At 46.5% G+C, this 13,057-nt stretch overlaps 1 protein-coding gene across 3 annotated transcripts in view; it reads right to left on the bottom strand.

The window, feature by feature from the left end:
- The window catches only part of MORC2 (MORC family CW-type zinc finger 2), a 48,926-nt gene that overhangs the window by 16,524 nt on the left and 19,345 nt on the right, over window positions 1-13,057 (bottom strand). The window contains exons 6-12 of one of the 3 annotated variants that reach the window (XM_027730226.2): window positions 12,023-12,131; window positions 10,697-10,856; window positions 10,504-10,615; window positions 9,145-9,270; window positions 6,133-6,212; window positions 1,730-1,812; window positions 723-808 (exon numbers count right to left, since the gene is read on the bottom strand). In XM_027730226.2, coding sequence (XP_027586027.1) covers window positions 723-808; window positions 1,730-1,812; window positions 6,133-6,212; window positions 9,145-9,270; window positions 10,504-10,615; window positions 10,697-10,856; window positions 12,023-12,131 — 756 coding nt within the window. The remainder of the gene's footprint in view (window positions 1-722; window positions 809-1,729; window positions 1,813-6,132; window positions 6,213-9,144; window positions 9,271-10,503; window positions 10,616-10,696; window positions 10,857-12,022; window positions 12,132-13,057) is intronic. The other 2 variants (XM_027730228.2, XM_027730227.2) reach the window with 2 other exon arrangements.

A 13,057-nucleotide genomic window follows, 5' to 3' on the forward strand; every position in this document is an offset into this window, starting at 1 on the left:
GATCTATCTCTGGCAACAAGTCTGGGATAGTTCTGACCTAGGCAGCCATGTAAACTAGCATGCAAACAACCAGGTGGGAAGAGAGACATGCTGTACGCAAATCCCCAACTTCCTCAGACTCAGCATTTGTTTTAAGAGCGTTTGTTTCTGGTTACCGCTTAATTTGAGAAATGCAAAAAAATGTATATAAAGAGTGAAATATTCCTGTGAGTACATCAAAAGCCAAAGTTAATTGCAATCAGACCTAAACTAGAAGCATATCTTCAAATTTCACAGCACTGACTACAACAAAATTCAGCATGTTTTCAGAAAACATCCCTACAATTCCTAAAGCTGTTTTCATTGTAACTTGTGAACATTGGTTCACCAGCCTGAATCTTACCTGCAGGTGGAAAAGTAAAAGAGTGAAAACAGCTGATGTGAAAACCAAGTAAACATCTACAGCAAACAACTTAACCCACGCACCCACATGTCTTTCAGCAGATAAGAGGGGAGCAGCAGAGGTAACCGGAATAGTGACCTAGCTGCTTGGTTTAATAGCCTGGGCATACTGGATGCCCATGGATATTTAAGCTTTGAGCTGAATTCCTCCTCCTCCACCACACGCACAAAGCACAAGAGACATCTGAGCACCTGGGAGCAAACAGCCACGGAACTCCAGAATTTGGAAGCCCCTGCACTAACCACTGGGAACTCTAGAGCCTGGAAGCCCCTGCACTCACCGCTGCTTTGCATCCTTAATCCTTTTCTTGACATCAGCCTCCCGCCGCATGGTGATGGCTGAGTTCTGGACCTGACGCAGCGTCGCCTGCAAAAAGGCATTGCACAGTAAAGCTGCTACTGGGAAATTCATAAAATTCACTCAAATTATGATTTTTTTCCCCTTTCAAAAAAAATCTGAGAAATCGTTCTAAATGTAAAAGAATTCATGACGGGTGGCAGGTGACAACCAACATGACTCCACATGTAGGGCAGCACTTACCCTCTGTAGTTTAAGCAGCTACACAGTTGCTTGGAAAAAAATGTCTAAATGTAATTAAAGGTCCCAGGAAACTGAAACTAGAGGCAACTGAGCACAGGGAAACAGCCAGGGCACTTGGATACTGTTGTTTCCACCTGATGCCAATAGGAAGCCCATTGATTTTAAGCTGGTGTCACTTGCTGACCTTCCCGGTACCCCTGCGAGCCCTCCTCCCCCCCTGCAGCACTGGGGTCAGCCTTGCCCCTCTCAAAGCCACAGTCCCACTGGGAGAAAGCAAAGAACCCCTCTCCAAAAGCCCCTGCCCAAATGCCTTAGAGACAGCTGCACAGGCAGGGGGGAACAGCCAAAAAGTTCCCAGTTCTACTCCTGTTCCAACACCTCCTGTTCCCCAGGCCTCTTCCACAGAGTCTGACAGCAAACAGCATCTGGGGCTTGGAGGTCGCCTTCCCACCCAGAATATATGGGGGGCGTGGGCAAGGGAATGCCAGCGTGCGTCCCAGTTGGGCTGGACATCAAGTGCAGAACGTGAAGCACATACAGTGGTAAGGAGATTATGGAGCTGCCTGAACGCTGCTGGCAGCTCACCATCAACTGGAGTCACCACCTGCTTAACCAGCACACAGGATGCTGCCATGGGGGGGCTGCCACAGGTGCTGCTCAGCCAGCACTGCTCCACTGCCAGTGCTCTGAACTGTCCCTCAGTGCCCAAAACAAACCACGCTGCTAAAGCACGCTGCTAAGGCTCACCCTGGACTCCCGCGTGAGATCCCCTCCAAGGCGCTGCTCAAGGACACGAGCTTTGCTCTCTGCCTCACGAGCCTTCTCCTCTGCTGAAACACACAGGGACAAGGATGATGTCAGCCAGTCAGTACAGGAGAGCGATTCCAGAGAGCCTTTGCTGCACAGATGTGTTACAAGGGTACAAAGAAACACAAAAAGGTACAAAAATCAAACCTTACAGGAGAGGGCCCCACCAACACAGCATCTCAAACGTGCTCAGAGGTCACAGTCAACACTGTCACAATTGCAGGGATAAACTCTGCAAAAGCACGTTTAAAGGAAGGATCCTAGAGGAAGTCAACAAAGAACTGGAAAGCATAAGGATACTAGTGGCCCTGCCCGATCTGCCTGGCAATGATTCACAGAAAGACTCTCACAAAAAGAGGCTTGAAAAGGAATCTCAAAGAGATCATTTTCTTGCAGAGATGAAGGGAAAAGACTACTCTCAGAAATGCTTTTGTCTCTGATAATAGCTAAATTTTGCCTGGAAAAAGAGAAATCTGTGCTATCCACGAAATAGGACCCAGCGTTCTGAAAACCTACCCTGTACCTGAGCCTTGCATGCAAGAAACTTAATACATAAAAGATACTCCCCTTTTCACTTCTCTCCTAGAGCAAGAGGAATGTTGGCGATAGGTGCACACAACCCTTATATCGCTTAAGATTCATTCAATAAACCTCATTTTCAGCAAGGAGAATGGATTGAGAGCAGCCCTGAAAAGGACTTGGGGGAGTGCTGGTGGGTGAGAGGCTGGACATACCCCACCTGTGTGCACTGGCACCCTGAAACCCCCCGTGTGCTGGGCTCATCCCACAGCGTGGGCAGCAGGGGAGGGGAGAAATCTGCCCCTTTGCTTCGCTCCGTTGAGACGCTGCCCACCTGTAGAGCTGCCTCCAGCTCTGGGGCCTCAACATCAGAAGGACATGGAGCTGCTGGAGCAAGTCCAGAGGAGGTCACAGAGATGCTCCAAGAGCTGGAGCAGCTCTGCTCTGGAGACAGGTTGGGAGAACTTGGAGTGTTCCGCCTGGAGAAGAGAAGGCTCCAGGGAGACCTTAGAGTGCCTTCCAGTGCCTAAAGGGGCTCCGAGAGAGCTGAAGAGGAACTTTGGACAAGGGCCTGGAATGACAGGACAAGGGAGAATGGCTTCTGACTGACAGAGAATAGGGCTAGAGGGACTGTTGGGAAGAAATTCTTCCATGTGAAGGTGGTGAGGCACTGGTACAGGTTGCCCAAATAAACTGTGGCTGCCCCATCTCTGGAAGTGTTCAAGGCCAGGTTTGACAGGGTTTGAAGCATCCAGGTCTAGTGCAAGTTGCCCTGCCTAGTGGAAGGGCATGGAATGAGTAGAGCTTTAAGGTCCCTTCCGATCCAAACCATTCTGTGATTCTGTGATTTGGAAATACAATGGGTGCATGCTGAGGGACGGTGTGGCTCACACCAAGGTGAGCAGAAGGCCCACGCCCTCGCAACAGGGGGGCAGCAGCACAGTTACAGCACACCCAAAAGCCCTCCCTCCCTGCTCTCCTCACACAGAGACAAACTGCAGCTGTGAGACTCTCAAAACAAGAAACACAACAATTGAGGAACAACCTTGTCTAAGATTTACAGAGGACGGGGCAAGCAGAAAGATGACAGGGTAGCAACTGGCTCCTAGGGATTACCAGCATCTCTCTGAAAAGCAGCACTCAGTTGCCAGACAGAAGGAAACAAAAGTCTGTAGTCAGTCAGCTCACTTATACCACTACAATAACAATCCCTTTTCCTTCCTATGCAGCATCTCATTGGAGTTGTGTTCCCCTCATTCCCACAGCAGCGCTCTCTGAGTTCACAGCTGCCCACCAAGCAGGTCACAGCAGGACTGTGCTGTGTGAGCAACCATCATCAAGAGACAGCCTGGCTAAATCAAACCCACAGGAATCTGGAGGCTGTTTAAAGCACTCGGTCCACTTCAATCAGAGCTTGTAGGGAAGTTGCTGGTGGGCTAAAAATATCTGTGGCTAGTGGAAAGAACACAGCAGTAACCCAGAAGGTCAAACCTGCTCCACTAATGCAGTGACAACTGAGACAGTTGACAGGGCTGAGGCCCCAGTGGGTAAAATGTGTGTCCTACGCAGGACAGCGAGCAGACAGCATCTGGTACCTGCATCCACATCCTCCCAGAGGACAAAAGGCACAGCATACCCATGGCACTGCCAAGCAAGGCACTGGACACACCAAAATACTCCAAAATAATACTCAGTGCAGCACAGAGCTGTTAACGATTTCCAGTACTGGACACCTGCGTGATTCCTCACCTCTCCTGTTTGTTTGCTTTCCAAACTTTGGAAGGGGATTTCCAGAAGCCAGGCAATGGCAACACCAAGGTGCCTCAGTGCAGTACTCAGTCTTGGTTCTGAAGGACACAGAAAGCAGCTGATGGTCTTTCACAGCCACCTTGCCCAGGAATGGTACTTTTTTCCTAGGTCCACCCACTCACTTAGGGATCTGGATACTACAGCCTATCACATGAAGCAGGAAGTCAGTTCCCATGGAATGAAAAAATGGCTTTTCCTCACCTTAAACATATGTATGTCTTTACTTCTTAGACATGGCTCTTCCTACAGTATGCCAAAGCCATGTCACCAATAGTCTCAGCTGGCCATACATCCTCCTCCTCCTCCAGCTATTTTCTGGTTATCCTAAGTTTTCATTCCACAAGCTCATAAGCTACTTCCAGAGAATCAGCACTCTCGCAGTCTGATGGATTCCAACACATCCCTGGCAGGCAGCTCTGGCAGGCTGGAACTGCTGTTTGCTCAGCTGAGACCCACCATTTCTCACAATGCACTCCTGGGGTTTGAAAGAGCACACTGCAAATCATTCCTGGGTGAGAATCCCTCTGGAGAGCTGGAGAAAGAAATTAATCTTTTCTACCAACAACAGAACAAGAGAGCTTGGTTGTTACAGATTAAATCCATTTTCCTACAAGCAAAGCAATGAGATGTGTGCTGCTGAGGCTGAGGATAATGCTATGAGTATGTTTTAGTCCTAGAGGTTCCATGTGACCCAATCTTGCAGTAACAGTTTGAGGTCAGCTGGGAGTTTTCGCCACCACATCCTAAGCACTTTGCTCAGCACCCCCTCTCCCCCAGGGGGCACTGGGACAGTTCAGTGGTCCCTGCACCCCTGGAGGCACCGGGCCGGTTCACAGAATTACAGAATCATTCAGGTTGGAAAAGACCTCCAAGATCATCGAGTCCAACCTATGACCTAACACTACTACGTCAAATAGATCATGGCACTAAGTGCCACATCCAGTTCTCCCTTAAACACCTCCAGGGATGGTAACTCCATTAGCTCCCTGGGCATTCCAATGTCTAAATGACCCCTTCTGTGATGATATTCTTCCTAATGTCCAACCTAAAACCTCCCCTGGCACAGCTTGAGACTATGTCCTCTGGTCCTGTGACTAGATGCCTGGGAGAAGAGACCAAGCCCCACCCGGCTAAAACCTCCTCTCAGGGAGTTGTAGACTAATAAGGTCTCCTCTGAGCCTCCTCTTCCCCAGGCCAAGCAACCCCAGCTCCCTCAGCCGCTCCTCACAGGACATGCGCTCCAGACCCTTCACCACCTTTGCTGCCCTTCTATGGACTTGCTCCAACACCTCAATGTCCTTCTTGAAGTGAGAGACCCAGAACTGGACACAGTACTCAAGGTGTGGCCTCACCAGTGCCAAGTACAGATGGGGAAGAATCATTTCTCTAGTCCTGTTGGCCACACTATTTCTAAAACAGGCCAGGATGCCATTGGCCTTCTTGGCCACCTGGGCACAGTACTGGTTCCCTGCACAGCCAGAGGCACCAGGCAGGTTTGGTGATGGAAATGAGTAACGTTTCCATGCCAATGAGACCTGTTCTCAGCACTGGAACACCAATGGCAGCATTTTTCAGAGTCAGACACTAGAGCTCCACTTCTAAGTGGACCAATCCCTTTACATCAAGTGACGGAACAAAAATCTACTTTTTGAGCTGCCTCAACAGAAAAGGGCAAAAGGAGAACACAACCAAGAGCTCATGATATGCTAAAGGTGAGAGCAGAACTGTGGGGTGACAGGGTTCAACCAGGCTTTGGCTGGAGTGAGGGCAGACAGCTGGGGCTCCAAGGAGTATCCTGTACAGCTGTTACCCAGATGAAATGATCTCAGAGAACAATGTACATTCCTTCCATTGCATGGAAGCAAGTCTGGGTCGTCTGTAGTCACTGTAATAACTCAGTTCCTGAGCAATTCCAATGATCCCAGAGGCAAGCAATCCAAGTCATATCCAGCAAGTGTTCAGACCTTCCCTTCGCAACAGCTGAATGAGGGCATATGCATACCCTGAGGACTCACCTATCCTTGCCATGTGCTCTGCTTTCTTCACCTCTTGCTCTGCACGGGTCTTGAAACGGTTTGAAGTATATTTGTACATCCTGGGAGGATCAAAATTTATTAATCAGCAAACTCAGCAGTAAGGTCAAACCAAGATTTCATCACTGCATGAGAGAAAAAAGTCCCTACGAGTAGCTACTGTATACTCCTCCCAACAGACTCAATAAATGGAAGAGGTTTACATATCAGGAACTGGACATTTTGGTTGAACCTAGGTAAAAATCTCTTTAAGTCAGAGATGTTTTAGTAGAAGTTGCAACCACAATGCCCTGTCTTTTTCTGCACTAGCCACTGGGGGCAAAATATACCCCTACTCTGAGGAAATCGCAAGACTTAGAGAAATAATTTCTTCTTCAGAAGTGGAAAGGAAGAATGAATATATATGGAAAGCTTCTCAAAATCCTCCCACTACAGCTAAATAATCTTTCCTTTTTCCTGCAAACAGCTGTCCACAGGTACCATCTGACAGGTCCATCTCACACAGGGCTAGCTAGCTCAAAGCAGAAAAACAATCTGATCACAGCTTTAAGTTTCAGGACATTTCTGTGTGCTCCACATCTGACTTACAACCCTGTAAATTGTGCTGGAGCTGCGGCGGCTTGTTTCACCTTTCCTATATCTTTAAATGCCCAATGCAGATCCCAATCCACAGACTGCTGCAGAGTGAGAGACGGGCGTGTGTGAGGCCAAAGCTTATGAGTGCCTCTGAGCAGAGGCACGTAATTAGGGAAGACGACACCAAGGACAAGCAAAGCCTGCAGGAACTCAGATCATCTTAAGACACAAGGTTTTAGATGTATCAAGAGGAAAATCCTACTCCAAATAACTCTTTATGGGAAATAAACCTTTCCAGCATTTAGCCAAAGCAAAAGCCACTAGAAATGCTTTTTGCATAGGGACATAAGGCTTGACTGACCAATTGATTGGAATCACATTTAGATCCCAAGATTACCTCCAAATGGCAGATAAACTGTCAGGACTCATGAGAAACCACACTGTACAGATGAAAAGTTTTGTTTGGGTTTATTTCTGTGGGTGAGCACATATGGATGTTGGTACTGAGGTCAGAAATAGTCTCTCCAACAGGAATCCCTTGCTCCCAAATCTAGAAAATTCACACCACAAGCACAGTTCCCTGAAATACATTTTGCTAAACTCATTTTCTGCTATTCATAAGGATTTCCTCAGTGACAAAAAAGCAGGCAGGTGCTAACACTTCCAGAAATCACCCAGTTGGGTGAAGTCACTGTGACAGGAGTTGTAGAGACAGGATTTTGGCAGTATCACCTCTAACTTACGTAAGATTGATGAAAGCTACCTAGGGGCAAGAGAGAGAGCACACTGAAAGCCAGGCTGCTCTCAACATGCTGGCATAACCACATTACCTCATCCATATCCAACTGATTTTTCTGAGGGAAAAAAAAAAGAGAGAAGCAAGGTGAAGCTGAATTATCCCCCCATGCCCAGCTCAGAGGCAGGGCAGCTCCTGAGGGGACTATAGGGACAGCAGGGAGCACTGTGAGCAACTGTAAGGTGTCCCAGATGATGGCACCGTGAGCCATCTCCAGCCTCATGACATTCATTTGCATACCCTAAATCCACGGTGGATTTCCATTCTTTGTTCTCTAACACCAACACTGGAACCTGCAGACAAGCCACTGTACAGGCTTTTCCTTCAGAGATGAAGGCAATCTGACTGACAGTCCTACTGCAGGAGGGAGCCGCCACTTAAGGGAAAGAGCCCCTCAGGATGTCCCACAACAGCTACGCACGGTGTAACGCAGCAGCACCTCTGCTGCCTGTTCCATCCCTTTGCTGGACCAGGAAAGTTCAACACTTACCTGGTCCAGGCTACTGGGCTAGAAACACAGCCATGCTAAAGAGCTGAGCACTGATGCTGCATCAGCTGACCCCAAAGGAGCCCATGTAGGTAAAACAGAGTCAGAAATCCAGAAATTTTCTATCCGGCAAATCAGGATTTACAGTAGCAAGTTTCCTGCCATCTGCAGGGAAACAACTGACCTGGCCAGCACAGGGAGTAGCGGGTGTAACATTCCTTGACTTTGCTCAGGTTTCTAATAACATCTCACACGTTCTCACATAAAGGAGCTGAGGAAGTACGAGCTTGACAGACAGACCATGCCCTGAGTTAGAAACCAGCCAGACTCTTCAGGCACCACTGGGCACTGAAGGTAGGTAACTGGCCTGGGGTAGGTAACAGCGCCTTAGTGGGCTGAGAGTGGGCCTATACTACTGAAATACCACTGCAAGCCAAAATGCTATACTAAAACAATCAGCTAATACTCTGCAAAATTACTACGATTTTATTAAACCAAATCATGCTAAAGTATCTAGAATGCAGACTGTGTGCTCCCAGGGACAGAAGAACACTACTGCCTCAAGCAGACTTAAATACATGTTTCCCTTTACCCTCCCACGCTGGTAACCTTTTCCAGTCTCTGTTCAGCCAACTGGAAGCACACCTCAGCTCACTGTCACATTTTTTGTTTAAGGGAATTTAAAAGACTAGAGAGAAAGCTATTTCTCAATCTCTATTCAAACCTAGATTAGCTATGTATAAAAGCAGCTGTTTCAAACTGCTCAGTCTAGTTTCGTTTCAGTAATAATCCCAACGCCAACTATATGTATTTCCTTGTCCTGGTCAAAAAAACAACACAGTTACCCAACAGTTTTGGGTGAATATAGTATTTTGAACAAGGATCTTCATTTCTTAGTTTGTTCTGAAAGGGAGCCAAATTGCACCATTGACTCATGCAATTTTTAAAAACATTAGATTTTCCAAAATGTACCTCTTTTTCCATGACATCAGCACCACATGCCATTTTCTTATGGTCTGTTTCTGTGGCTTTAACATGGAATTATGCAGAATGTTTGCTGGAGAGCAAAATGCTAAACCTTTTCTCTAATGCCAAAAGGTCCCACACATCTGCAGATTTTGGGTCCAACACTTACCTTGGCTTGTAGAGGCAGCACGAGAGTCGTTTGGTTTGCACTTTGTGTCCGTTGATGAAGATCCTCATCCTGGGATCGATGTATAGCACAGCAGCATAAGCACGGAAGGAGCGGCGCTCCGGCTTGCTGCAAGAGAGCCATTTACTTCAGAACAATGCCCTCAGCAAGACAGCCAGGTGAAAGAAAAGGCTTTTCTATTTTAACTACCAGGTAGCTACATTAAGTGAGGCTTTTCTTTAAAGTTTTTTTCTATCTGTGTCTTCTCCAGAGACTCTCTATTGAACTGTACATTGTAACTACTTCTACCAAATACTGATAATACGCTACTGCAGTTTCAAGAGGGAGTTTGAATACATCTGCATAATAAACGTCAAAGCTATAAAAGGGACCATTTAACACTGCGTGCCCATCTGCCAGAGCTTTCTTACCCTTCGGTGAGTCAACAGTGTGCTGCCACAGAACCTGCACTGCTCACACACAGACATGGTACCACAACATTAGGAGGAAGAAGCAGTGATGCCTTGAGAGCTCGCATTAAAGAGGCTGAGAAGCACGTAAAATCCCTGGAGGGATCAAGGGAGTTTGCTGCACTGTGCACTCAATAACGTCACTCTTAATACATAGAGACAGAGCTGCTTTACAGGGTCTGAAACTTCCCATGGAAAATTCAAGCACTTCAGGGAAGAAGCATGTAATCTCATTAGAAAGGTAAAGCTTGCTAAGTGTCCCCACAGAGCTCTGGGATCAAACATTTGGCTCATTTCAGCTCAGTCTTTCCTTTTCAGGCTACACATAATCAACCCAGCAAACGCTCAGCTCTCTCTGAACAGGGCCCTCTGCTCCTCCAGCTGCCCTCAGAGTACATCCTTCTTCTCCCTATGCAGGAAAGTCCAGGAACGGCCCCTGCTCCCAGACAGATGTGATTATACACCCCACCTGCTCCCCTGCACCATCCACCCATGGAGGCTGACCTGAACAGCGCCTCATGTTTTACCATTTAATCACAAAATTGAACAGAAGTTTAGAAGCAGCACAGACTGATGATGAAAACATCTTTGATGAGTGTAGAAAATTAAACCTATAGCTTAGGGCTCCTTGTTTTAAGGTGTCTAAAGGGCATTGAGTCTGCTGCTTTGGCTAAGCTGAGACCAGCTAGCACAGGTGTTCACCCAAAACACAGCCACAACACCCGTGGGCTAACACACACATGAATCCCAAACTACTACAGAATAAACTACAGATCTTCTACATTCTCCAGTTCAGTACAGAAAGAGATGCTTTAGAAAACCCCATGCACACACTATATAGCCAAACCCCACACCCAGTTTGATCAGGGCCTGTAATACTGGTCACACTTACGTTCCCTCAGGGGGTGTTTCTGCCATCTGAATGTCTTGTGGGTCAGAAGTCACATCCAGCTCTGGCTCTCCATTATCCATTAGTTTGAGGTTAAAGATGATCACCAGAGTGCCTGAGCAAGTAACAAGACGATCAGGCAAATCCCAGCCAAACCCCAAATACCTCGCCCATGACCTGCACCATCCACATGTACCTTTCTCACCACGTATCTTACTGAACTGCTCCATCACTTCCCGTTCTGATTTGAAAGGGGAATACTTGTAAATGAGCTCCGTCTCAATAGCAAACTTCTCCATGTTGTCCGTCAAAGGTTCATGGCTCCGTGCATTCCAGGTGGGCAGGGGAACAATGACCTGCAAATCCCATTGTACTGAGAGTGACTCCAGCTCTCCCACTCCAGTCAGCCCCTCCTGTGGGTCACAGCCCAGTAATTTACCCCTCCTGACAGCCCCCTAATTCACCATGAGTCCTTTCCAGCTTTTCAGTGGTTTGCACGTCTGTCAAATGCTTGAAGACCCTCTTTGCCAGCCTCTGAGTTGCTTTCCTACAACACCAGTCTCAGACTGAACCACCTCTGAGTCACCCATATGGTACCAGCTACTCACACACTCAATAGCTTTTTTCCCCCTCCCCTTGTAGCAACTTTCATAACACTAAAAAACCACTCAAACTTGCCTTTTTTAAAAATGTAAACCTCTGGCTTAATTTCTCTCATGAACTCAAATATCCTTCACTCATATTTATCCTGATCTCACTCTTTATTACTTTTATGGGGTTCTAGCAAGGTTACTGGTGGTTTCTATTATTTAGAGCAAAAACACAGATAGAATTATAAACTGCAGCTGCACAAAGGATTTCAGTCATGGGCTGGCAGCCAGCATGCACTGCCCCTCCCCAGGTTCTCTGCACAGTTCCCTACACTCACTCCCTCCCTCAGGACAGAAGATGTTTCCTGAGATACCATCCCAATGCAAATTTAAAACTTTTCATTATCGGCCTTGCCTGGAGCAACATTGCCTGAGTTCTCTATGAAGATATACAAGTTTTTCATAGGTTGAACCACACTGACTTTTTATTAAAAAGAAGAATACCTGAAAGAAGAGACATGCCTGGAGTTTATGACCCGTGGGTAGCAACTTCAACAACACCTTTTATTCTCTACAGAAAATCAAGTTAGAGTAATAAATTTAAATACATCTCAAACTCAAATTTTGTGGGAAAAGGAAAATGCAAGAAGTCTGAGCATTTTCTGAACTCAGCAAAAGCACCTTTAAGTGACTGAAACAAGCCCTTCAAACTTGCTGTAGAGAGACTTCTCAAAGAGAATTAAAACCAAAAAGAAGAAATCTTTGTTGACTTTGCAGAAGCCCTACAAGCATATCACTAAAAGAAAACCATATGCTTGATCCTACAAGAGTGGCAACCAGCCCTGACACAGACCATTCTCCTGTGAGAGCTGGGCAAGTTCAGACAAGGCAGCATTCACTAAATTACTTCATTACAACAAGCACATGCAAACCTCATCGATGCCTTCTTCCTCATGGAATGTCCGTGACAAGAGGAGACAAGTCATGGTGTTGTCTTTCTTCGTGAAGAGGATAAAATCCTTCCCAATCCGCATAGAACCCCTGTAGACAGAGATCGGGCTGCGTGTTACACCTGATGTACCACACTGTTCAAAACACAGACCACTTTACTGAGCTTTCTTCCCATTATGTTCAATTATAAGATGCCAAAACCAGGTTAGGCAGAAGGGCAGAAACAGCAACTACCATTTCTCTCTAAACATCTCATTCCTTTCAGAAGACATCTCAATCTAGACATTTTCACAGTGTTTCAAAACATTTAACACCAGTCACAGTTAAAACGTGCAGAAGTACAGCACAGCGTTCCAGACTCCTACTATGTAGACAGTTTAAATAAAAAGAAAAAAAATTTAAAAAGACAACTAGGGTGAGATGTGACAGTAACCTTCAAACCTCTGAGCAGAAATGTCAGTGACAAAGCAAGCACACCTCTCATTTCTCTGTATCTGGAATGAATAGCAGCAGTCTGGAGACAGAAAATTAATTTCCTAATATCTAACTAAAGCCTCACTGACACTTCAGGCAAGGCAGCTTAGCAGCTCATTGTCACAAAAAGGGACAGTCCCATCTTCCTCCTCAGTCTCCTATCCAAAATAGTGTCTTTGCATCTTCTCTGTTACCCTGTTACCAAACTCATCCAAAAAACCTTAACAGATAACAATTAACATTGCATTGAAAGAGGTATCAGTCTTACATCAGTGCATTTGTCTTGAGATTGGCTTAAGGCCATACCACAGCAATACCGCAGCTCACCCTTCACATGCTGGGGCTTCAGGCAGCATTTCTCAGCTGTAATACAGTACAACTCTTATTCAAGGTTAAGAAGGGACACAGATCTGTCCTGGAAGTGCACAGGTCAGAATATGGGATGTGTCCTATGCTGCAGCTGAATCAATACTGTCTCAAGATCCCCTAAATCCTGGGTTTTTTCCCCCCAGATTATAGAGTCCCGCCAATTTCCCAGTAGA

The sequence above is a fragment of the Pipra filicauda genome, unplaced genomic scaffold (genome assembly GCF_003945595.2).
Source record: "Pipra filicauda isolate LSUMZ 115617 unplaced genomic scaffold, ASM394559v2 scaffold272_size1030459_pilon, whole genome shotgun sequence".
Lineage (NCBI taxonomy): Eukaryota > Metazoa > Chordata > Aves > Passeriformes > Pipridae > Pipra > Pipra filicauda.